The following is a 23,942-nucleotide window of genomic DNA, read 5'->3' as shown; positions in this document are numbered from 1 at the left end:
TGAGATTCTTGGATGAAAGATGATGGAGCTGGAATGCTGGCAACATTAAAATAAATTGGAATAATCTTAATGTTTATTGCATACAGTGCTTTCATCTTCAAAGTTCTTTACTAGCATGAGTGAATTAACAAAGAAAAATATTAATAAAGATCATATTTACTCATAAAATTATTCTCCTGGTGCATATATAAATAGATCTGCCTCCAGTTAAAAAATATTATTAGGAGAAAACCCAAGCACCAACTCCAGTATTGTGCACTAAATCCCTAGTGGTGCTGTCCATAGCAAGCCTACTTAGAAGTATGAATTATTAGTTTGTACTTTTAAGGAGGATAATTGGACCCTGAGTCTAATCCAGAAGCAACAAAGTCACTGGGAGTTTATCACCAACTTCAGAGCAAAAAATCAGGACTGAGGAAGAAGGAAGAGCCCTGGTTAGAAGACACCTCTGATGTGCCAGGGAGGTTTGTGCGAGGCTGTAGTGAGCAGGCAAAGGCATTTCTTGCTGACACTGCAGGAGGCTATTGTGCTGAAACGGGGTTTGTTGTGTCTTTGGGAGAAGCCACAGATAATTCAGAAGCACGTTGTGCCACCGGGAGCGACAGGCAGCAGCCCCAGATATTTACTGTCAACGTCCAGAATTAGGGCATCCCAGACTAAACTAGCCAAACATTGCTTGCAAGGGGTTGCAGACTTTTTTTTTTTTTTTTTTCAAGTATATTCTTACTGGCATAGACGTCACTATCACATTATCACTGGGAAACACAGCCCAGCAATTTACTGAAAACCAGTAAATGAGACAGTCCTTCCAAGTGCATTATCTGCATTGATTTCAAACCAGTGCAGAAAGAACAGCAAGGGACGTTTCCCTCTGTGTTTCATTTTCCAGCCACCTTCCCCATCTCAGTTTCTCCAGCTGTAAATATAAATAAAACCAGAGAAAAGGCATTCTGTTGTTATTTTCCCCATTTATTTTGAATTAAACACGTTTCCATAGGTCTCCTTTACTCCAGGAAATAGAATCGCTTCATTCTCCAGCATGATGTGCTCGGACACAATCCAGAACATAATGGACTATAATAGATTTTTTAAAAATCTATGGTGCACTTCATAGACTCTGGAGGTCATTTTAGGCAGCCCATCAATGCCCAATATAAATGGTTTTGTTCAGAGTGTTTTCTGCACGCCGATCAGAACTACGCACTTGCCAGATGCGCGTCCCACAAAACCAAAGCAATTCTCAATTTTCTCCAGACTTACTGTGGAAAAAAACACATTACCTGTGAAGTGCTTTGTAGCCCAGTCTCAAGACTGTATTGCTGTTGCCTCAGAGCTGGCTGAAGGCTTTACAAAGTTATTCACAGATTAAATTGTCCCAGTTAATCTGCGATGCAACGACTTCCAGGCAAAGCTTCAAATATGTCTGGGTTTGGATAGAAATCAAATGTCACCTTTGGGAAATATCCTTGTTATTAGCATTAGACATAGCTCTTGGTTCAGCCTCCAATAACTTTGCTGAATTATAAGGGGTTTGTTATTGGTGTTTTGTGTGCGTGTCCGTGTGTCCTGTGCTGATGTAGCACGCTTGGACAGACACCATTATTTTTTTTTTTTTTTAAGCATTTACTGTTTCTGGTACTACCAGTGCTTTCAGAGGAATTTGCAAGCATTAACTATTTTCTGCAACACCTAGCACATGGCAAGGATCCAGTTAAGAGCATATCTCCTCTCTGATGTGGTCCCACGAGGCTGGCACGCTCAGACACAGGTAGCATTTTGCAGGACAGACAAAACACACGGGCAGGAGATGGTATTTCTATTAGCAAATAGCTGCAGAAAGCAGTTTAATGACAGACAAGACTGACATCCAGACAAACAGCCAAGGTCTTTTTCTCACCATGTGATCTTTTCATAATCCTCCATTTCTCCCCCAGATCAACAGGTTCCTCTTTATTTGTCACTGTCAGCTCTTCGCACAAAGAGCCTTTTGTCTGCGGCTCTGACCCAAACACACGAGATTTCTGTGGCCGTGCTTGGCCATATGCTTTTAAACGGACTAATAGGCTCTCAAGCTATAAAACAGGACCTTGACCCCAGGAGGGGAGGTGGTTGTGTGACAACATCGCTCTGTTTTGACATCATAATTCATCCCTGCACGACGCAGCAAAAGCGCTTGAACCTGATCCTCTACGGACACCAGCGCAGGTACTGCAGTGACAGCAGCCTCCAAAGCCACAGCTCGGGGCAGGGAAGACCCCAGGCCGTCCATAGCTGCTGCTTTATGCTCTGCCTCTCGTGCCTCCTCGGGACACAGCATGTGCTGCAGGAGAAACCGCGCTGGCCACAGAGCTCCGCACCCTGCTGCAGTTTGTGCGCGCTGCTCCTTCAGGTCCTGGTGCAGTGAAACACCACGTTCTGGGGAAAGAACAGCACTTTTCCAGTCACCCTAAAAATGCACTGCTGAGGAAGAAGCCCAGAGGCAGTAAGAAGCAAGTTTTTGCAGTTTTTTTTTGCAGCACCACGTTGTGCTCAGCCTGCCTGGGGAAGGAGGGCGCAGGGGGCTGCTGCTGGCTCCTGTGAACCTCGCCGCTGAGTTTCTGCAGCTGAACACAGCACAAGAGGAGCTCATGCCCTTTAACTGGCACTTGTTCCTGACTGTCACAGAAACCCCTTTGTTTTCCAGTGGAAACTGCTCCAGAGCCAAATTCCTACCTGTGTCTCTCGGGGTGTGTCTCTGCCCCTCTGCCACATAAACAACTGGGGGCTTGGCTCAAGGTAAAACCTTCCTGGAGCTTCAAGGCATCTTCTTGAGGGACGTGGTGTTGTGCGGGGAAAAAGAGGAACCTGTTCCCTGCTATTGCCCTTTAATCCTTTTCCCCTTTCAGTTCTTTCACCAAAGCTTTGTGTTTAACAAATCCGTCCTCCACAGACAGGGCTGTGCATGACCCCTTGCACTCGGGAGCCACTTTCCCTTGTATTTCACAGACCTCGCAGGGTTTTGAGAGCTGACCCTCACCATTTGCTGGGGCTGCAGATGAAGGAGAAGGCAACGAGCCTCTTATCTCCCCTCAGCCTTATCAGGGCCTGGCAGCTGGGTCACGCTGGGGCAGTGCAAGGGGGAGGACGGGCAGCAAGCCCAAAGCTCAACGTCAGAGAAGGGGAAACCCTGCACCAGCAGCACCTCTCTCATTATGAACCTCTCCAGCCTCGGGGTTAGGGGCAGGCACACAGTGCCCTGGTCCCTGAGCTGCCACCACCTGCACAGAGCACCCCACACACGTCTTGTGTGGCCTTCCTGACCCTGGAAGAGCTCTCAACTAAAAATCTGCCTTTCCCGTAGCATTCCGCAGTGATTTTCCCATGCAAAGCAAAGGAATAAGTGGGTGAATTTAGTATTAGGCCTAAAAAGCAGAGTTGCACAAGATCCTCTCAGTCTGATGCCTCCACCCAGCAAACTCTTTCAAAACAGTAAGTTCTCTCTTTTGGTCGAAATTTCCTCTTTTAAAGTTGGAAGCCTTTCACCGAAAGGTCTTTCTTTTCACTACTAATAAAAATCAGCTATTAATGCCATTTTTCCCTCTTTCATTGAAGATGTCCTGCCGTTTTCTTCCATCTAGGAAGAAAACCTCTTAAAATGATACCAAGAAATAATTGGCACCTCTTAGGCAGATTGCTCAGAAATGGTCCTGCGCCCACGTCTGGGCTGCCAGGCGATGCTCAGGGTGTTCCTGGAGCAGACCAAGGGCCAAATTCTGTTTTGGGAAGCACAGTTATTGCAGAGATATCATGTCAGGGACGGTCCCGCATGGGGCCAGGTCTTGAGCTGATGTAAAAATCAGCTGTAGACAAGGCTAATAGCCAGAAAGCAAAGAGAGGATTAAAGAAAAAAACATAAAGCAAGCAAATATCAGCAATATCCCATGTTCTCCCTCATGCACAGCAGCAGCACAGCCTTGCCTCATGGTTTAAAGCCCTGGGTCTGGTTTTAGGCTCCCTGAGCTGTGGGCTGCCCACGTTCAGCACACCATGTCCCCCAGCCAACAGGAGTAAATTGTCAGTGTTTATCTGGGGCCTGTTCCTCGTTATCAGCTCCGTGGAGTCGCAGAGCGTTTGCTCGCATGCAGATGCTGCCCTGATTACAGCCCGTTATCACCACACAGCTCCACAGCAGCACGGGGAGAGCTGAGCACCAGACCTGTCCCCTTGGCACTGCCAGCCCTCCTTTGGTGTCCCCTGGCAGCCTCTGGGGACAGCGAGGGGCTGGAGGCCAGAGCCCCACATTCTCAGCAGCAGATTCGATCTGTGGTGGCACCAGGCTTTCCTTCTGCTGCTTTAGGGCCTGACACAACAGGCAGCTCAGCTAAGGATGCTCAACCCTAGAAATAGGAAGATGGAGAGCCCATATTTCACATACCTGTCTCCTCTCAAGGAGCAGGATCAGGCCCATGTACTCTCAGGGCCCTGCACAATCCAGCAGCCAGCCCACAGCTCCACCACGCTGAGACTTTGGTTGTTCAACCCACGGAAATCCACCGGGTCTCAGCCAACACCAACCCCACAGCCCTTCTCTGCCCTCACAGCAGCCCCCACAGCTCACCTCTGGCACCCTGCTAGGTTTGGGTAGAGCAAGGACCCTACAAAGACTATTGCACACTGGTGTTGCTCAGGATGCTCATGCCAGTTTACCATTAGGGACACAACTCACCTGGCTCATGAGGACGGCCGTGCTGAAGGGAGCAGGAGCCACACGAGCAGGGCTGGAGCCTCTGCTCCCTCCCGCAGCCCTGGAGTTAACAGGCATACACAGATTTCTCTAGAAGAAACCCTGCTTGCACTTTTAGCCTTTTCACTTTTCTTTCAAATATTTCTTTGCCCGTGGACATTTTGGGGAAAGGAAAAAAAAAATCCATTTAAATCAACCCCATTGTTTTCACAAAACCGAACTACAGAAAGATTTCGGAACGTGGTTGTGATTTGCCACATCTGTTATTTTTATGCATTATTTTATTGCCAAGAATTTCATAAAAGGTGTTATATAACCGCGCATTGTATCACATAATTCAGCATGTTTCCACAATTAGGAGTCCACGTGAGCATTTAAGCAATGATCTTGCCCAGGGTTTTTTTTCTGCGAACCTTTCAGCCCAGCCAGCCCGAGATACAAAGATGAGCTGTGGCTGCGGTTTCCTCTGTTCTGCTGCAGACTACACTGCCATTTACTGACGGCCAAGTTCAGCTGTGGCCCGTGCAGCACGGATCTCCTCTGCATCTGCATTTAAAAAAATAAACTTACTTTGCTTGAACCCTGTGCTCCGCTCACCAGAACAAGCAGAGTTTTTCCCCAATGTTATACACAGCCAGATTATCCGTCTTCAAGACGCTAACAGGTCCGTTGCTTGCAAATTATTGCAAGACAAGTGTTTACCAGGTTAAAAGCAAAATAGATTCGCACTGAAAGCTACTGATGGACAGTTGGATCTAAGGCTAGAAAGACAAAGGTAGAAAACAATTCTGGGAGTGAAATAAAAAGCTGTATTTGCTGTTCACTTTACGAGCAGCTCTTAAAACACTTGGTGCTTCCCAGCTCCAGGTGAGTGCTCTCAGGGGAGAGGTCACTTCTGGCAGAGGATGCCCCCACAGAGATTACCCCATGGGTGAGCAGGAGTTTGGGTCTGCCAAGCTTTGCCGTGGAAGGGACTGGGTTATTCGGACACAATCCGTGCTCTTGCTGTAGGTGAACTGCTGAGAACTTTGGAAATTTCCAGCCTGGCACCGCTTTAAATGAAAATCTCCATCTTGTTCTCCTGGGTCAGATATTCTGCATGCAGTTTCTAATTTGGACCACGGCTCTGGAAAACTTGATTAGAGCTGTGAAAATGGAATTTTTATTAGGGAGAACTGAGATTTTGCCAAGGTTTATTTTTCAAGGGAGTAGGACCTAATCCTAGAAGTAGTTCCAGGGCTGTGCTATGCTGGATGCCCTTGCGATGGTTTATGGCAATTATGCAGCCAAACCTGGCCTGACTGGTAATGTTTGCTTTGGACAAGTTGCTACAGATGGCAGGCAACTGCAAATGTACTTCCCAGCCTGGTGCAGGCATCACTGAAAACGCATTTCATCTAAGCTGTTTTCCTCTTCATTTTACACATTATTAACGCGTTGCCAAACCCATACTACCTAAAAACAACTAAGAATTTAGAGGCATGGAGAGAATGCAGAGTAACGTATCTGTGTTCAGATAGAAGCCTGTGAGGTGTAAGCACTGGATAGACGTGTCCCCGGCAGCTTTCTAAGATCAAGTTTCTGCAAAATCAAACGTGGACCCCCTCTCTAGGTGGCTGCCCTTCAGGGAATAGCACATGAGTTTCCTCCAGGGAACCCACGGGGCTTGCAGCACGGAGCAACCCTCTGGAGGGGCTTTACATCTCCGCAGCAAGCAGTAACCAGACTAAACTAAGCCATAAATCCAGGAATGCATGGGAAAAGAGCAAATTAAAACGTGCTATACTTGGCAGGTTCCTTTGCAAGCGTAGCACTCGTGAAAGGTGACATTAACGGCCCTAGCAGCTGAAGGCTGCTCTTTCTTCCAGAGCTGGGATAGCACAGGCAGGAGCAGCAAAGCCTTCCCCAAAAGCGCTCCCTTCCTCTCCCAGGAGGGTTTTGCCTTGGGTGCAAGAGCTGCTGCAGCACTGTGAGCACGATATCGCCCGCACCAGGGCGATATCGGCTTAATTCCCACACAGAAAAATAGTGAGAATTAATTTGTTAGTGTCAAATTATGCCTTTGGAGGCGCGTGCTCACCTTGTACGGACTTCAATGAAAGCCTGGCCTTCACGTGTGCAGCCATGGGCCCTCGGTGTCTGTGGCATGCTTTGAAGCTGGGCGGCGTTAGGAGGTGTGAGATGCCCGGAGCAGCGAGCTCAGCGCCACGACGCGCAGACAGCAAAGCGAAGCGCACACAACGGGCACAACGCAGGATGTCAGAGCCTGCAACTTCATTACAAGGCAAAAAGAAGATCAAAGGAAGGAGTTCTCAGCTTAAAAATGGGAAAATATGTTTTAAGTTTCCAGGAAACCGCAGAGTTCACTGTTACACGAGCGTAAATGTGAGATTTTGGAAGCGGCGCGGAGCTGCCATGCGCCAGCCTCTCATCCATACAACATGGAAAGCCTCGTTTGCACCCAAACCTCCACCAAGTTAATTAAAGCCATTCCTCCCCGCATGCGGATGCTCCAGCCTGTTTACATACAGCTCACGGCCATCCTGTTCACACTTGTCCCTGACATACTTGAATTCAACCCAGAGCCCAGCCACGCACCCCCTGCACAAACCAAACCGAGCTGGTTCACTCAAAGCACTCGAGATGAAGGCAGGAGGAGCCTGCAGCCCAGCAAGGACCAGACTCTGGACTAGATGGGATTTTCCCCCTAAAAAAGGGCCGTTTCTGCTGCAGCTTCAGGTTTCAGCTCCACTGTGGCCACCTGGGCAAACAAATGCCCACGGTGCCAAGGTGCCCACCGTGTCGGCAGGTGACAGCAAACCAGGAGGAGCTGGGGAGGTGCTGGGGAGGGTGAGGAGGCTGGAAAAGTGACAGGGCCTTGTGGAGATCAACACCACGTCCTGCCCCTGGGGGTGAGCAGCTGGACAGCAGCCCCACAGGAAGGTCCTGGTGGGACATGGGGCTGGGAAAGGAGCACACGACGGATGGGGAGATGCAGAGGGAGATGTTTGTTCAGCCCAGAGAAGAGAAGGGGAAGGAGAGGGCTTGCTGCTGGCTGTTCATCCCAAATGGGAGGGTGCAGATGAGATGGAGCCTGACTCTTCTCCCAGGAGCATGGTGAGAGGCAACTCATCAGCCCAGAGCCTGGGACAGCACTTCCTACAGCAGTAAAACTGCACGGAAAGGGCACGCTCCAAGTCAGGTGAATCTTACAAGCACTTCTCTTTTATGCTTTATGGAAGCATGCCATGCTAGCTGAAGATTAGACCGACCCACTTTCAAAACACAAATGAACAGGTGATTATTTTTCCTCCCTGTCACCAACAGCAGATAGGAGCTGGAAATCAAAGAGCCATATATAAAAATTTAACACTTCTAAGATGCTTGCCGGCAAGTTCTTTGTACTTAATGATTAGACTTTCCAAGCAAACACGTCTTTTGATGATACAGTTGGTAGAACCTAAATAATCCAAGGAGGCAAATTAAGGATCGTTTTCTTCACTTTTAACTCGAGTTAGGGTACAGCACTGTCTCTCTGACACTGCTCCACAAATCTGCTAAGAGCCTAATTCCTTTACTAAAGAACAATCAGTCCTCATTTTGGGACAGAGCATCTTAGCTATCCATAGCAATACTGCTGATCCATGCCCAGCAGCAGGTCTGGGACCTCAGTTCAGCCCAGGTTTTGCCTGACACCAGGCATTTCACAGGAAAGCTGCTTTTCCCTCTTCCCAGGCTGATGGGAGCTTGTGAGGGGCACAGGAACCTCTCAGGACTGCTCCCCAGCACTGCATGGACAGGGGCTTACACCCACCCACTGCTCTTTTTCCTCCCATTATTCAGCATATTTCACAACGTCACTGATGGACACCGCCCCACATCATAGCAGCAACACCCATCACCCCAAAAAACCCACACACAGCAAGTTCCTGGGCCCCCATTCCCTTCCCTGCCTCTGGAGCTGCTTCAGGAGGGACTGGACACCTCCCTCACTGCTCACCCGGGGGGCGGTGGCCCAACACTGCCCAACCGAGCTGCTCTGCCTGCGCCCCCCCAGGCCCAGGCTGCTTCTCCAAGGGGTAATTTTAGTATTTTCCACGGAGCTTGCAGAGCCCCTTGGCTGAGAGCCCTGGCAGGAGCGAGCAGCAGCCCAGCGCGGCGCTGGGAACGCCATCTCCTGGCGTCCTCTGCCTCCAGCCCGCGAGGCAGCCACGGCTGAGCTGACCCCACTGTGAATGGGTCGGTGGCTGAATTTGGGGACCCAAACCACATGGGGACACTTGGCTGGGCCCAGCACATGCTCACGCCACAGCACGAACATCCTGCATCCTCTGCGGGAGCCTGAAGCGGAGAGGGGATCTATGGGGTGCTTCGCATCGCTGCTGCAGCCCTGCTTGAGAGCCTCCAGCAGCCCCCAGGTGCTCCCACCTAGGATGGCACCCCGAGGGCTTTGAGCACCTCTCAGAACACGAGGCCAGGCTCCAGCCAGCAGCCAGGAGTTTAATGTTGGGGTCTCTTGCACTTTCACCCCCCTCCGAGAGCAGCTCAGCAAAGGGGGCTCTCAGCTAAGAGGCGACGCGGCAGCAAAACCCAGCGCAGGCGCAGCTCCATCACTGGGAGCCACCACGTCTGCTTGCCTCCAAACAAACAGCACAAGAGGGAAATGGCATATGGGGAGAAGCCTTGGCGAGGCTGGAGGTCTGGTGATCAGCTCCTCGGAGCTGCTCTGCCACTGGCCTGAAAGAACAACTCCATCAGCTGCAGCAAGCAGACCTTCTGCTTCCCCCGATTCAGAATTCATCACAGGCTCAAATACAGACACTCCAGGCTTTTTCCTGCTTTAATTATTTAAAAATCCTAACTCTGACTGTTTATTTTCATGGACTGCTACTGCATTCAATTATTTTAAGACCAAAAAAAAAATAATATTTGAAGCCTCTCCCTCATTCTGCTGCTGAAGTTTAATTCACTCTAATTATTTCATATTACTTAGACTATAATAGTTTCATAATTTCTAGTATATTAAGCACTTAATACGTTGTGTCATTTGAAGTCGCATATTAAATTCAGCAAAGTACATTTTAATGAGAGCTAAGTAGTGTGAAAATATTAATACAAGGCAAGAGTTGATTTTTGCACCCACGCTGGTAGGCGCCGGTGCCACACGCAGCGTGCGGGGCAGGTGAGTGCCGGGGAGCAGCAGGGACACGGCCCCGGGTGTGTGGAGCTGGGAAAAGGGGAGCGGGGAGAGGATTGGGGCCCTTCACCCCTCTCTGGGACCCCATAGAGGAGCCCATGGGGGTGCTGCAGCACGCTTCTCCCCGCAGCAAGGGATGGGATTTGAGGTGAGATCCTGCGTGGTTCCCCCCAGGGTCTCCCCGTGCCACTTCCAGCCCCCAGGGGAGCAGCAAACCCCAGGGAGCAGCAGGAGAAGCGCTCGAGGAAAATCTCAGCTGCCCCCCCTGCAAGCTCCTGAGGCCCAACCACCCCATCCCCACGAGGCACCAACCTCTCGGCATGCAGATCCCGGTTCTAACTTTCTATTTACTTCTTTGCCGGAGCCTCCCCAGCTGAGCACCCCAGCAAGACCCCCCTTCCCGCAACCCCCCCCACGAGAAATCCCACCGGGGTCACACACCGCAGGCACCTGCTCGGCTCTGTCCCAGGAGAAATCCTCGGAGAGCTCCTCAAAACCTCACTGGCACCCCAAAAGGAGCCCAGGGGAAGCAGCCACCCCCTCGACCCCCGGCTTTTATCCGCGACCACCGCCCCCACCCAGGTGATGCCGGGCAGGTGCAGGGGCACTGCCCCCCCCCTCCCTCCCTATCCCAGCCCTGCTCGGCCCGGTTCGTCTCGGTTCAGCCCCGGACCCGGCTCCTTTTGCCCCATCCCCGCCCGGTCCCTTTAGTGGGGAGAGCCACGGGCCCCCCTCGAAGCCCCCTGCCCACTGGGGGGGGGGCTGCACCGCCGGCTCTGCCCACGCGGTGGCGACGCAGCCCCGCGGAACCCGGGATGCTTTAATGAGCGCCAGCCGCTAATTGCGGCAGCTCCGCGCTGCGCGACCGGGCAAGGCGCAGCTCACACCCCCCCGAGCACCCCCTGACCCCCCCCATACACACACCCCAAGCCCCGTCGGTGCCCCCACCCCCGACCCCGACCCCCGAGGGGCGCTCCCGGTACCGCAGCCCGGGGGCGCCGCAGGACCCCGGCTCGCAGCCCCTCTCCCCGGGCCGGCCCCCGACCCCCTGCCGCCCGGTGTGGGGGGGGGGGAGCGCCGTGCTAGGTTAATTCTGGGCTGGAACCAGGTATTTCGGGCTAATAGGTGTGCGAGCCCCCCCCCCCAGCCCGCTCCCGGAGCTCATTAACGTAATACTTTCATGTGTGAAACGAGCATATAAATGGGCATTAATGAGCTCCCGGCTGCGGCGCGGAGGAGGAGGGGGAGCGGGGAACCTGGCGGGGGAGCGGGCGGCCCCCCCCCGAGGCTGCAGAGCCGGGGCTGGACCCCCCCAGAGCCCGGGAGGGCACCGCCGAAACCCCCCGGGGTGCGCGCCCCGACGGGGCGGCCCCGGCCGCATCCTGCGCACCGGAGCCGTGCGGGGCCACCGCGAGCCCCCCCCATTCGCCCCGTGTCCTCGGGGACCCCACGGCCACGACCCCCCGGGGCCAGCCCCACGGACCAGGCGGCTTCTTAAAGTCGGTTTTTATTAAAGAACCAAAATCGCGTACAGAGGTGCCTCTTCCCTCGAGCGGGCGAGCGCGGTGGTGTCTCTGTCTGCGGAGTCGCGAACCGCCCGTTAAAGTGCTGTTACATCCATAAATGTACGGGGGGGGGGGGGGGGGGAAGGAAGGAAGGAAGGAAGGGCGGGGGGGGCTCGGGGGGAAATAAATATACATCATAAATAAATAAAAATCCAACAAATACTGTACCAAGAGAATCACAGTACATTTATATCCATTGCACATAGCCACTTTTGTTTCCAGTCTGGACGAGGGTGGAAGAAGCGGACACACAGGGAGGGAGGGGAAGACGCGGAGCGGGGGGGGGGGGTCCCGGGGGGCGCGGGGGAGGGACGGGGGGGACACGGTGCCTTCCCCCCCCGCCGTCCCGGGGCTTCTCCCCGCCGTATTGCCAGTCCGAGAGGGCCGAGCTCCGAGTCCTCTATGTACAAGTGTCTCCTCGTGGAAATGGCTTGTGTGGGCTCTGCCCTCGGCTGCGGCGCGCCGCAGGGCGCATGGCTTCGGGGTGAGGGGGGGTCCGGGGGTCGTGGGTGGGGGGCTCACTGGGGCAGCAGCGGCGGCTTGAAGGAGCAGTTCCCCGTGCAGTGCCGCGGGGTCAGCATTTTGCAGGAGAAGTGGTGCAGCGCGTCGTGGGCCTCTGCAAAGCGACAACGCCGTCACCCCACCGCCGGGGTCGAGGGTGGGGGGTCGGGAGGGGGTCGCTCCCCCCTCCTTAGACGGCTGCGCCCCCCCCCCCCAGTCCTGCCCCCCGGTACCTTTCAATTTCTGCTGGATGGCGTAGCGAGCTTTCCTCTCCTGGTCCAGCTCGTTGCACAGCGTATCTGGGGGGGGTAAAAGCATCACAACGGGGCTGGGGGCACCGGGGTGCGACCGCCCCGTCGGGGGTCCGGGTTGCGCGGCCGGGGGGACGGCGCGGAGGAGGGAGCGGGGAGGGGACCCGGCCGGGCAGCGCTCCCGGCTGATTTTGCGGCTCGGATTTTAATTTTTGCAATTTTTTTTTTTTTTTTCCGGGAGGGAAATCGCTGCCTTCGGAAGGGTCGCAGCGTAACGATGCCTCGCAGCTCGCGCTGCCGAGGGGATCAGAGCGCACGGAAGGATGCGGAGTAAAACAAAAATAGGCGTAAATTAAAAAATAAAAATAAAATTAAAAAAAAAAAAAACGGGTAAAAAAAAAATACCTCGGACGATCTGGAGCTGCTGCACCATCTCCTCGCGGTACGCCAGCTCCCGTTTCATCTGGTCCTGGAAGTTGTCTGCGGGGCAGGGGGGGTCAGCGCCGCCCGCCCCCGGCCCGGCTCCCGCTGCCCGGCGCGGGGCGGGCGGGGGGCAGCGAGGGGGGCTCGCCGGTACCTTTCAGGCTCTGGAAGTCCCTCTCCAGCTTCTTCCTCAGCTCCATTTGCTCCAGGACCAGTTTTTGCAACTCGTCTGTTTAAAAATACATGGCGGGGTCGGGGGCAGCCCGCGCCTTCCCAGATGGAGGCGGCTCAGCGCGGCGCTAATCGCATTACGTTACATTAATCACAGGAGTTAATCACTCCTGCCGAAAACCTAAATACCTCGAGCCGCGAGGTGACGCCGGGGGGTCCCTCCTGCCCGGCCCCGGCCCGACGGGAGGGGACAACGAGCGCCGTCGGGGCGCGGAGCTCCGCGGAGCGGCCGCTCCCCCCCCAGCCCACCCCGTCGGGGGCCGCCCCCCCGCCTCACCTCGGGCCAAGTTTTCGATGTCCTTTTCCACCAGCTGCGTCCCCGCCACGTCCATGCCGAGGCCGTCCTCTCCTGCGGGGTCGGGGGCGCGCACGGGGTCAGCGCCGCCGCCGTCGGGGGAGCCGCGGCCGCGCAGAGCCCCGCGGAGGGGCCGGCGCTTACCTCTGTCGGTATTTACAGGGCTGGGATGCGAGACGTTCCTTTGGTCCTGATAGGATTTTCTGGTCTCTAAATCCTCTGCCGTCGAGTGATTGTCTTCTTTATCTTGCTCTTAAAGTTAATAAACCGCTTTTCAACCATAAGCAACGAAAGTATGGTCCTGATATATCCTTAATTACATAATTAAGGACAAAGCCCTCGTTAAAGCCTTCTTAGCGGACATCCTAATCGCTTTGCCGCTGGAAAGTAGCTTGCTGCCGGGAGCTTGGCCCCACCGCGCCGCGCGGCCCCGCAGCCCCGGCCCCGCAGCCCCGGCCCCGTCCCACGCCGCCGGCGGGGGCATCCCCGGGCCCGGCGGGGGCCTCGCCCCGACCCCTCTCCAGAAACCGTTCGCTCTCGCTCTTCTCCCAAAAACCCCCCAAAACGAAAGCGGCGGCCGGGGCTCCCCCCCGGGGCCGAGCGGCGGGGGGAGGCGGCACCCAGGGCCGCGCCGTCGATGGGCACCGCGCCGCCACCCCCCCGGGGCCCCGGCCGGGAGCCCCCCAGCCCCCGCGGCGAGCTTTACCCTTGGCCTCGGGGGTGCAGAGGTAAGCGGCCGAGGCTCCCAGGGAGGCGGCGGTCTTCAGCGGCTGCAGGTGCTGCTCCCCCCGCTCCGGTGCGTACACCTACAAAAAAGCGAGTCAGGGCCGGGGGGAGGAAGGTGGGCAGAGCACCCCCTCCCCGGGGCAGAGCCCGCTGGGCCCCGCACCTCGTAGGCGCTGCCGCTGCTGCTCCGCTCGGGGCTGCCGTCGGGGGGCTGGCCGCCCTCCTCCGCCGCCGCCTCGCCCGCTTTCTCCTCGGGCCCGTCGGTGGCGGCGGGCAGCGGCTCCTCGGGCCCGGCCAGCAGCCGGGGCGGCGGCGGCTCCCGTTCCTCCGGGGCCGCGGCGGAGGCGGCGGCGGCGGCGGCGGCGTCCTCGTCGTCGTCGTCGGGGAAGCGGTTGGACTCCACGTCCACCTCGGGCTCCTCGGCCGTGTCCCCCCCGGGGGAGAGCGAGCGGTAGCTGGAGCTGCCCTCGCTGAGGAAGTCCGGGGAGAGGTAGCCGGGCCCGCGGGCGGCCCCGCCGCCGCCGCCGTACGCCTCGCGGGTGCCGTAGAGCTTGGCGATGCTCTCGGTGTCCTTCACCACCGGGCGGAAGGCGGACAGGTAGCTGCCCTTCCTGGGCAGGGGCAGCGGGCCGAGCAGCGCCTCGTCCCCGGAGCGCTCCTCCTCGCCGGCCGCCCTCGACAGGGCGCTGGAGCAGCGCTCGCCGTCGGCCCCGGAGCCTTCCTGCGGCGTGGCGCTGCTCCGCCCGCTGCCCGACGGCTCCGAGCCCTCCGGCTCGCCGTGCCGCCCCGCCAGCCCCGACGGCTCGGCCGCCGCCGCCGCCGCCGCGGCCGCCGCCGCCACCACGACGGCCGTGGCCGCCGCCTTGGCCTGGCTCTGCGCCGGGTAGGGCGGCACGGGCAGGCTGCCGGCGGCCGGCCAGAACATGGGGAAGGACGGGTAAACGCCGCCGTCCTTGGCGGCGCCGGGCTGGTGGGGCGGCTGCGCCGGCTGGTGCGGGTGCGGGTGCGGCGGCCCCCAAAACATCCCCGACGGCAGCGCGCCGCCCTTGCCCGGCTCGCCGCCGCCCGCGCCGCCCAGCGCGTCCTCCTGCTTTTTGGGGCACAGTCCGAAAGCGGCGGCCGGGAAGCCGTACGGGTGAGGGAAGAGCGGCGGCGGCAGCTTCTGCAGCATGCCGAACCCCTTGCTGGGCACCGGGATCACCGGGTAGCTGCGCACCGCGCCCGCCCCGCCGTGCGCCCCCGCTGCCCCGCCGTGCGCCGCGGGCAGCCCCAGCGCTCCGCGCTCGCCCGCCGGCTCCTGGCCGCTGCAGCGCAGGCTCTTGTGCGCCGGGGCCAGCTCGGGGCCGGCGGGCGGCGGAGGGTGCAGCGAGGCCTTGGCCGCCGGCGAGCCTCCGCCGGGGCCGGCGGCGGGGGCGCCTTGCAGGGAGAAGGTCCGCTTGCGGGTGCCGCCGTTGAACATGGCCTTGACATCCTCCCAGGCGTGCGACAGCTCCTCCGTGGCCGTCTTGTCGCTGAGCTTGAGGTGGCGGCGCCACGAGTTGAAGTTGGCGGCGTCGGGCTGCGTGTACTTGGAGTCCGGGGTGCGGTGCGAGTGGAAGATGAACTTGTTGGGGGAGAAGTACATGCTGCAGTAGCTGCACTTGATGCACTTGGCGCGGGAGCTGTTGTAGCGCGCCGGGATGAAGCTGCCCCGCGAGCCCCAGGCGCACTCGTGCACCACGTCGAAGGCGAAGTTCTCGGGCAGCTTGGGCGGCTTGTGCTCGCCCAGGAAGGACTTGCAGAGCCGCTCCGCCTCCCGCTTGGTGATCATGCCGCAGCGGCGGGAGGAGATGGGCATGGCCCCGGCCCGCCGCAGGATCTCCAGCTGCACCGGCGTGCACTGCACGCAGGTGATGCCCAGGGCCACCCGCCGGTTGTGGATCTCATTGTAGCTGTAGTTCTTGAGCAGCGTGTTGGAGATCTGCGCCAGGCACAGCCGCTCCTGCCCGTCGATGACCAGGGACACGATGGGCACTCCGTACAGAGAGGTCTCACCCACTTGGTTGGGCTTGAGGGTATTGGAGCCCTGGTACGGCTGCAGCTCTTGCTTTGAATTTGGGGAGGAGCTTGCATCTCTCCCATTTCCCATCTGACTGGCGATCGCCTCCATTCCCCCCAAAACGCCCCTGCAAAACAAAATCGGGGAAAGGCGCCGGTTACCACCGCTCCCGGGGCCCCGCAGCCGCCGCCGCTCCCATCCCGGCCCGGCCCGGGGCCGCCGCGCATCCCCAGCGCCGCCGGTCCCGGCCCCGCCGCAGCCGGAGCCCGGGGGGAGGCAGCGGCCGCCCGGGGCAAGGACGGCCCGGGGGGTGCGGGGGGGACCCCGCTGCTCGCCCCGGGGGTCGAGCCGCGTCCCTTTGTGCCGGCTCGCCGAGCCGTGCCGTGCCCAACCGAGCCGGGCCGTTGCGGCGAGCCCCGGGAGGGCTCCAACGAAAGGCACCGGCGGAGGCTGCCCGGTGCGTCCCGGTGGGTCCCGGCGCGTCCCGGTGCGTCCCGGAGCGCCGGGGCCGAAACTTGCCGCTCGCAGCGGGGCGGGCGCCCCTTCTCCCGGTGCCGGCGGATCAGGGCCCGGGGCGGGCAGGAGCCTCCGCACGGAGCCCGGGGAGGGGGGGGAGCACAAATGGGCTTAGCCGGGCGCTAAGCGGCTTCCGCGGCCATCACGCGAACCGCCGGCAGCGGCTCCCCGGGACGCGCCCGGCCCCGAAAGCCCCCCCCCGGCCCCCCGCCGCCCCGCGGCACTTACCGGGGCTCCGAGCCCGGCTGGACGGGCGGCCGGGGGGGGGCTCTCCTCGGGGCTAGCGGCCGCCTCGCAGCCCCGGCGCTCCGCTGCCCGCCGCCGGGGCCGCCATCCGCCGGGGGCCGCGCTCCGCCGAGCGGCGGGCGGGCGGGGGGGGGCGCCCCGGCCCCGGCCCCGGCCCCGCCGAGCCGCCCCCGCGGGGAGCCGGGCGGGCCTCGGGCACCCGCTGAAGGCTCCCGGCCGCTCTCCGGGGCCGCCGCCCGCCCCGCCGCCGCCGCGTCTGCCCGGGCGAGATGCAACAAGAGCGAGTGGCCAGCCGCGCCGCCGAGGGAGGATCCGGAGCCGTACTTGGAGCCGCCGCACATTGATCCGGTGACAGCTAAAATAACGGGAAGACACACCCACTTAGCACCAGCATATTTACATTAACTGCCTCCGGGACCCCGCGGCCGTCAATCACCGACGCGCTCCAGTCAATCACGGCGCGGCTCTCAGGCACGGGGGGGCGCGGGGGGCCGCCACCGAGCGGGGACCCGCCCGGGCTGCCCGAGGTAAGAGCGCGGCCCGGCCCCGGCCCCACCTGCGAGGGGCTCCGCGGGCCCCCTCCCCGCGTCCCCCCCCCAGCCCCTCCGCGCCCCCCGGCAGCCGCCACCGGGAGGGGCTCGGCGGGGGCACCCGCGGGGGGCCGCGGCTCGTTGCGAGTTGGCGAGGGGCGAGGGAGGCAACGAAAAGAGGAGCCCGGGGGGGGCGGCGGAGGGGCCCCATCGAAATCGCCGCCGCTCGGCTCCCGCCGGGCCCCCCCCGCCGCCGCCGCCGCCCCCGGGCTGAGCGCTCCGCCGGGGCTGCGGGACCGGCCGCGGGGGGCTGCGGGCGGGGATGGGAGGCGGGGGGGGGGGGGGGAACCGGGCCGGCAACGAAATCGCCGGGCGGAGGCGGCGGGGGGGGGCACGGCCGCGGGTTTTCGTTCGCTCCGGGGGCCCCCTCCACGCCGGCAGCACCGGCGGCCACCGGAGCCGGGGGGGGGGGACACCCCAGGTCCTACCGGCGCGGAGGGGGCCCCGCAGCCGCGTCTCCGCCCTGGGTGGGTTCCCGCATGCAGCGTTCGTCACGGCCACATTAATTAAACTGTAATTAATCATCGCGTCCGGCCGCGATCGGCGCAATTACACTGATCAAACAGAAGTTAATAACGGCGCGGATCGCCCCCAGCTATCACTTTTGTCCCCGGCGCCGGGAGGATGCGGCGGAGCCGGCGCGGAGCGAAACGCAGGTGCGGAGCCGCCGATGCCGCGGTCCCGGAGGCTGCGGGGCCGGAGCCGACCCCGCTCCGCTCCCCCCGCTCCCCGCAGCACCGGGGCCGGAGCGCGGCCGCCGCTGCCCCCGGGGCCCCGCCGCACCGGGGGTCGGGACGCCCCGTCGGGGGGTGCGGGGGGGACACACACACAGACGGGATGGGTGCTGCCGGCCGGGCCTTGCAGCGCGGCCTTCCCGCGGCGATGGCAACCCGAGCCGGTAATTATTCCTCGCCTTTTAATTATTTATCCGCTCCCTCGTCCTCCAGCCGGGCGGACGAAGGAGCCGGCGGTGGGAGACCTGGAGGCGCTGCCCCTCTCGCCGCCGGCTCGGGGTGTTCCCCGGGGGCTGGATGCCCGCAGTGCCCGCCGAGCCCCCTCCCCTCCGGGCCACAGCAGCCCGGCTCCGGCCCCTTTTGCTGCTCCTCGCCGGGCTGCGAGGCACCGGCGGCCCCTTCCCGGGCTGGATGGGGGGCGGCACGTCGGGGGTCCCCAAGGGGCAGGGGGCTGCGGCTCTGCCCCGGCCCCCTCGGCCGTGCCCCGGCCGTCCCCGCTCCCCGCAAGGCTCCGTTCCCCGCAGGGCTCCGCTCCCGCACGTCCCCGTTCCCCGCACCGGAGCCGGCCGAGGCCGCCCCGACAGCGCGGAGCCCCGGGCCGGGGAAGCTCCGCTCCGGCCCCGCCGCTCCGGCCGCTCTCCCCGCCGGCTCCCCGCTCCTCGCCGTATCTTTTAACAGTTGAATTGACTGCAGTTTTTGTCAGTTAATTAGGTTTAATTTACATAATTAGTACAGTATAAAGAGTATTGGGGATAATCAGGAGGTACGTCTCGCTTACTGTGTAAACACGGATTCGGAATTAAAAATCAGATGTAATTAAGGCGTGTGCGCGCGGCTTTTAATTGTAATGAATTTCTAATTAACGCTCAACGATCGCCGCACGCGAGAGCCGGGACGTTTGCGGGCGCCGCCGCCGCCCCGGGGCCCCCCCCGGGTCCCCCCCCCCCCCAGGCCCGGGGGTGCGCGGCCGCCGAGGGGCTGCGGGCAGGGAGCTGCGCCCCGACGGGACCCCCGCGCCCGTGCCGCTGGCGGGCGAGGCCGGCGGATAATTTAGGTTAAAACTTAGGGAGCCGTGTCACGGGTGTATAAATAAATAATCACCCGGGGCCGGCCGCGAAAGGCCCTTCTCTCCTGGAGGGCTGCGCCGAGATTGCCACATAAATCACGGCGGTCTAATTCAGTGGAAGTTTAATAAACGCCTCCTATTGGAAATGAATGTTCCCCATTTAACAGTTGTATCAGCACCATATAAAACCATGACCCCAATAAATTTAATTTTAGAGGCCGATCAATCCGGGCTTCTCTCTCTATCGATCCGCAGCGGCTCTGCGCATTTACAGCCTCTTCCGCGGCCCTTCCCGGGGAGGCGGGGGGGGGGAAGGAGCGTTTCGATTAGACTCTTTATTAGGAAAAGATTGCTCCGAGAGGCCTGAAAATTAAACGGTGACATTTTAATTACTGGACATTGACAAAGGAAGCGGGCGGCGGCTCTCTGCAGGCCGGGCACACTCCGCCCGCCCCGACGTGCTCAGCTCCCGCTGGGCAGGGGGGGCGCGGGGACACCCCCGGGACCTCTTCCCAGCGCCCTGGCTGTGACCCCCCCTCTGCTGCTTCCCCCCCACGATGCCCCCCTTTCTGCACCCCATTGATGCTCCTCAGCCCCTCGCCTCCTTTACTTCCCCCTTCACCCCCCGACGGCATCGCTGCCCTTCACCTCTGCGACCCCCCCGAACCTCCCGGGCCCTGCCCCGGGACCCCCCCCCACATTTTTTCGGGGGCTATGGGGCTGTTCCCGAGCCCCCAGCACCCCGCAGCTGCGACCCCCGACGGGACGGGACGGGACGGGATGGGATGGGACGGGACTCGCCTCCCCCTCAGCTTTGTCTCCGCTGCCACGAAGTCCCCCCCCCCGCCCCAAAACCCCCCCGCGATCCATTTGCCCTGCAGCGGCCCCGGGGCTGAGCGGCTCCTTATAAACCTTGAACTTTCGCTGCAGGATGCCGGGGGGGGGACCGGCGGAGCGGCAGCCGCTGGGGTAGGCAGTGAGGCTCACCCCATAAATCCCGGCTGGGCGCACCCCAGTGCTTTATGGCCGTCCCTTTACCGCCTGGAGCTAAACCAGCCGCGGGGCAGCCACACCGCAGCACTCCCTCTGCAGCCTCCTGCAGCCCCAAATATTTGGAGATTTTTATATTTTTATTTTTTTTTTTCCTCCCCCACCAGACTTTCACCCACCTGGCACTGCAGCACCGCCAAGCCGGGTGAGCGGGGTCAGGCTCTGATCCCCTCCGGATTTGTGCCCCGTGAGCCCCCCCCCCCCAGCTTGAAAAGTCCCCAGTGGAGGCTGAGGATGGGTTATCCAAAAATAACTGCTGTGACTCAGCACGCTGCGGGGCACGGCTCCTGCTCGGTGCCACAGAGCCCCATTGCTGCCCAGGGCCCAGCTCCTGCTGCTGCCCCCTCATCTGGGGCTTTTGGGGTCGTGCTGGTTCTGCCCAGGGCAGGGGGGGCTGTGTGGGGTATGGGGGGCCGAGGGAAAGCAGACAAAAGGGTGCTGAGCAGCTGGAGGCTGCAGCCCTGCTCCTGTGCCGCAGCAGGCAATGGAAAGCCACCCCCAAATAACCTCGCACAACAGAAGAGGGACCCTGAGCCCCCTCTGGAGCACCCTCTGGAGAAGCTGGGGGTCCGGAGCTGGTTGTTCTGTGGCTCTCCAAGCGCTGGGGGTGTCTGTGACACGTTTAACTCAGCACCGTCAGAGCCTGTCGGGTGCCAAGCCCTGCACAGGCCGGCTGCTGGCGGTGCTGCTTGAGTGGGGGTCTCCCCCGTGGGGGTCTCACCCGTGGGGTCTGCTGGCTGCACACCTTCGTGTGAGCACAGGACGAGCCTCTGCACAAAGACGCTTTGTCCCCAGGAGGCTGAGCCGCTCTGCGCCTTGCGGAGCTCTTGCAGGGAGCAGCGTGGGGGCCGCCTGCTTCCAAATCCCTGCAAAGGCACAGGATTTGCGGCTCCGATTCCCTGAGCCCGAGGGTGCCTCCACTGCCCTTGGCCCCTGCGCTGCGGGGAGCAGCCACCGGTGGTGACCCCCCTGAGCCCCCCTGAGCCCCCCACCGTGGCTCCTGCAGCAGCCCCCGCCTGCCTCCTCCCTCCTCTTCCTCTCTGGCTGAGGCCGAAGCCTTCCTGGGCGCCTTGGGTGCAGCCCTGGGGGCTGGATGCCGGTGGCTCCCCTCTGACCTCCTGCCCCAAGCCTTCGCTCTCAGCCAGCAGGTTAGATTATTTTATTTTCTTTTCCCACAAAGACCCAAATTCCCAGGTTTTGCTTCAGAGGTGCCCCCCAGGCTCCCCTGCATCACGGAGAGGGTCCCCCGTGGTCCGTCCCCTTCCCCTTGCTGCCTCCCGTTAAACTTTCCCTGTAGGACCACAGAGCTCCACGAGCTGCTCGCAGATTCCACGCTCCGGTTTGCTTTTGCTCTCTGATGTCAGAAGGATCAAATGAAGCTCCTCGGTGCTGCTTCCAGTGATTGCTCGGTTGCAGGGGCGGCCGGTCGGTGCTGTCCCTGCCCCACAGACGTTAAAGCCCACGGCGAGGGATGGGACAGGGACCGCACACAGCCCTCAAAGCCACAGCCGGCCGCAGTCCCCACTTTGTGGTGCCTTTGCCAGATGCACGCGTGCACGCAGACACACACACACGCACGGGCAGCTTTTCAGGCTGTTATTCGGAAAACAAAGGCTGCCACTTTGCCTTTGGAAAGCTGACAGCAGGATGGACTTGGCCACAGGACACGAGAAACAAAATCTTTTCTAATTCTGCATCGTGTGTAAGGGCAAACACCCCCCCGGCTCGTCTCGGAGGATGAGCGCCTGGCAAGGATCAGGGGCAGAGAAAACTGGAACAGTTGAGGCCCTGGCACCGATGGGCATGCCCAGTTTTTCCCAGAGCCTGGGGGCTCCCCAAACACCCCCCGGTACTGCTACGACTGACGTTACGGGGACGGGCATGTGCAGCAGCCAGCACCCGCAGCAGCACCCAGCGCCTCAAGCTCTGCCTGGTGGCTGGGGAATCCTCCCTGCCTGTTCACCTCCCACCCCTGCAGCGGGTTTCGGGGCTGGGATGCCGTTAGGTGCAGGGCTGGAGGCAGAGCAGCCCGGGGCCGGGCTCGCAGCAGCGCATTGTGCGCATCCTGCTGAGAGCAAAGTCACCTCTGCGAGCGCGCAGAGCCCGGCCGAGGCAGGATTTCCGTGGCTGAAATGCAGCACAGTGGCTTGCAGGGTGCACGCCGGGGGGGTTCCTTTGTCCGTCTGCGTGGGTGCCCCCCACCAGGCTTATCCCAGCTCCCAAAACCCCACAGAGCACCGGCGTGGGCTCAGCACCCACTTGCTGCAGGGAGAGGAGCCGTGAGGAGCAGGGACCCACCTGGCGTGGCTGGGAGCACCCCGGGGAGGCCAGGACCGAGCTCAAGGACTTGGGGAGGGAAAGAGGACAGAGGCTCCAAACTTCCCCCATGATTGTGGGATTGATTAAGCACACTGATGAAGACAGCAAGGTTAATACCTGTGCCAGTGAATTATGCCACTGTCAGCCTGCTAGCCGGCAGATTTGTCACGTTCCCATCAGCTGGCATCCAGCGCAGGTTTTCAGGGTGACGTCTTCCCCTCCCGACCTCCCTGCCAGCGCCAGCGAGAGGAAAAGCCTTGGTTTTACTGACTTTTTAAGTAAATCTGAGGGAGAGACTTTTTATCCAGAGAAAGCTAATGCGAACTGTTAGAGATAAATAAATGAAAGGGCTGTCTGTAGTCTGGTTGGCTCAAAGGGAGGAAATTTGTCTCACTTTAGAAAAAGGACCTGAAGGTATCGGTCCCGTTGACTCATTCATTGTACTGTTATCTGCCAGGGAGGTTGTGACATCAGAGCAATTAAGACAAACTTTAGTCTATAAGTTCATGCCTGCAACCTCTATACATCAAAAGAAGACAAATGATCCCTCCAAGGAAGGAAACAAATATTTTCCAGGCTGCTTCCAAAGTAACATTTAGGATTTGTAGCGCTTCGGTGGGAATTTTTCACTGCGTGTTTTTCAGGCTGCTGGTACGTAATAAATTACCTGAGCTTTTCTTTTAGCAAAAGTTTATTTCTAATGCAAAAACAAGCAAACAAACCCCTCAACCTCCTCCCCTGCCCACATCGCAGCAGTGCTCAGTTTGCTGACCTAAACCCCCGTTTACACCCCAAGCCTGCCTGTCACCCTCCTCTTCTCTGCTGTGTTTTTGCAGGAAGCACCCGAACACAAGGACTGATTAAACGGGTGCCAACCTGTTGTGAAAACACACACAGACACTGCAGGACTGACAAACACAGCAGAGATGCTCACGACTTCTTTTTTCCTCTGCAGTAAGAGCAAAGCCAGGAGCTTTGCCCAGCAGCAGTGAGCGGTGCTCCCCAGCTGGTGGCCACCACCACGCTCGCTCGTGCCCCCAGCATCAAGCCCCTTCCCCAAACAGGCAGTGGGGACACGTGGGGAGCACGGGGCCAGCTTCACTCCTGCTGCTTGCACCTTGTCCTTTCCCCCACGAGGTCAGGGGATGCTGTGAGCCCGTGTCATGCTCCTCAGCCTCCTCGCACGGTGCAGCAGCAGCAACCTACAGCTGCTGCCAGCTCCCCGTGCCCACCTGGTGCTCCCCTTTTAGGAGAGGGCTGCCCTCGGTTGCTCTCTCTGCACCTCAGCAAAGCCACCACGTTGGTGGGGCAAGGGCTGAAGTCACCTTCCTGCACACGGGGAGCACCCCGAGGTGCCCAAGCCATGGCTGGGTGCTCTCTGCACAGAGCTGGGCGCTGCCTTCCCTGCGTGGCTCTCACAGCAAGCCCCCAGGAGCACAGAGCATCACCCATCACGTGAGAGCACGACTGC

General features: G+C 60.0%; 1 protein-coding gene and 1 long non-coding RNA gene across 2 annotated transcripts; both read right to left on the bottom strand.

The window, feature by feature from the left end:
• Positions 1-85: 85 nt before the first annotated feature.
• On the bottom strand, positions 86-3,002 carry LOC311213540. Its single transcript, XR_014618761.1, has 3 exons — positions 2,713-3,002; positions 1,898-2,415; positions 86-1,423 (listed from the first exon to the last, which is right to left on the bottom strand). It is a non-coding gene; the product is annotated as an uncharacterized lncRNA (long non-coding RNA).
• A 9,001-nt stretch (positions 3,003-12,003) lies between these two features.
• Positions 12,004-16,061, bottom strand: SKOR1 (SKI family transcriptional corepressor 1; the record flags this gene model as incomplete). The annotated part of the gene is made up of 8 exons (XM_084293654.1): positions 12,004-12,101; positions 12,220-12,285; positions 12,643-12,717; positions 12,815-12,889; positions 13,169-13,240; positions 13,331-13,438; positions 13,893-13,992; positions 14,076-16,061. The coding sequence occupies 8 exons, from the start codon at positions 16,059-16,061 to the stop codon at positions 12,004-12,006; spliced, it is 2,580 nt and encodes an 859-aa protein (XP_084149780.1).
• Between the last annotated feature and the right edge of the window lie 7,881 nt (positions 16,062-23,942).

The sequence above is a fragment of the Netta rufina genome, assembly GCF_964035555.1.
Source record: "Netta rufina genome assembly, chromosome: 11".
NCBI lineage: Eukaryota > Metazoa > Chordata > Aves > Anseriformes > Anatidae > Netta > Netta rufina.
The sequence above is the reverse complement of the archived record's forward strand: the minus strand, read 5'-3'. Positions and strand labels throughout refer to the sequence as shown.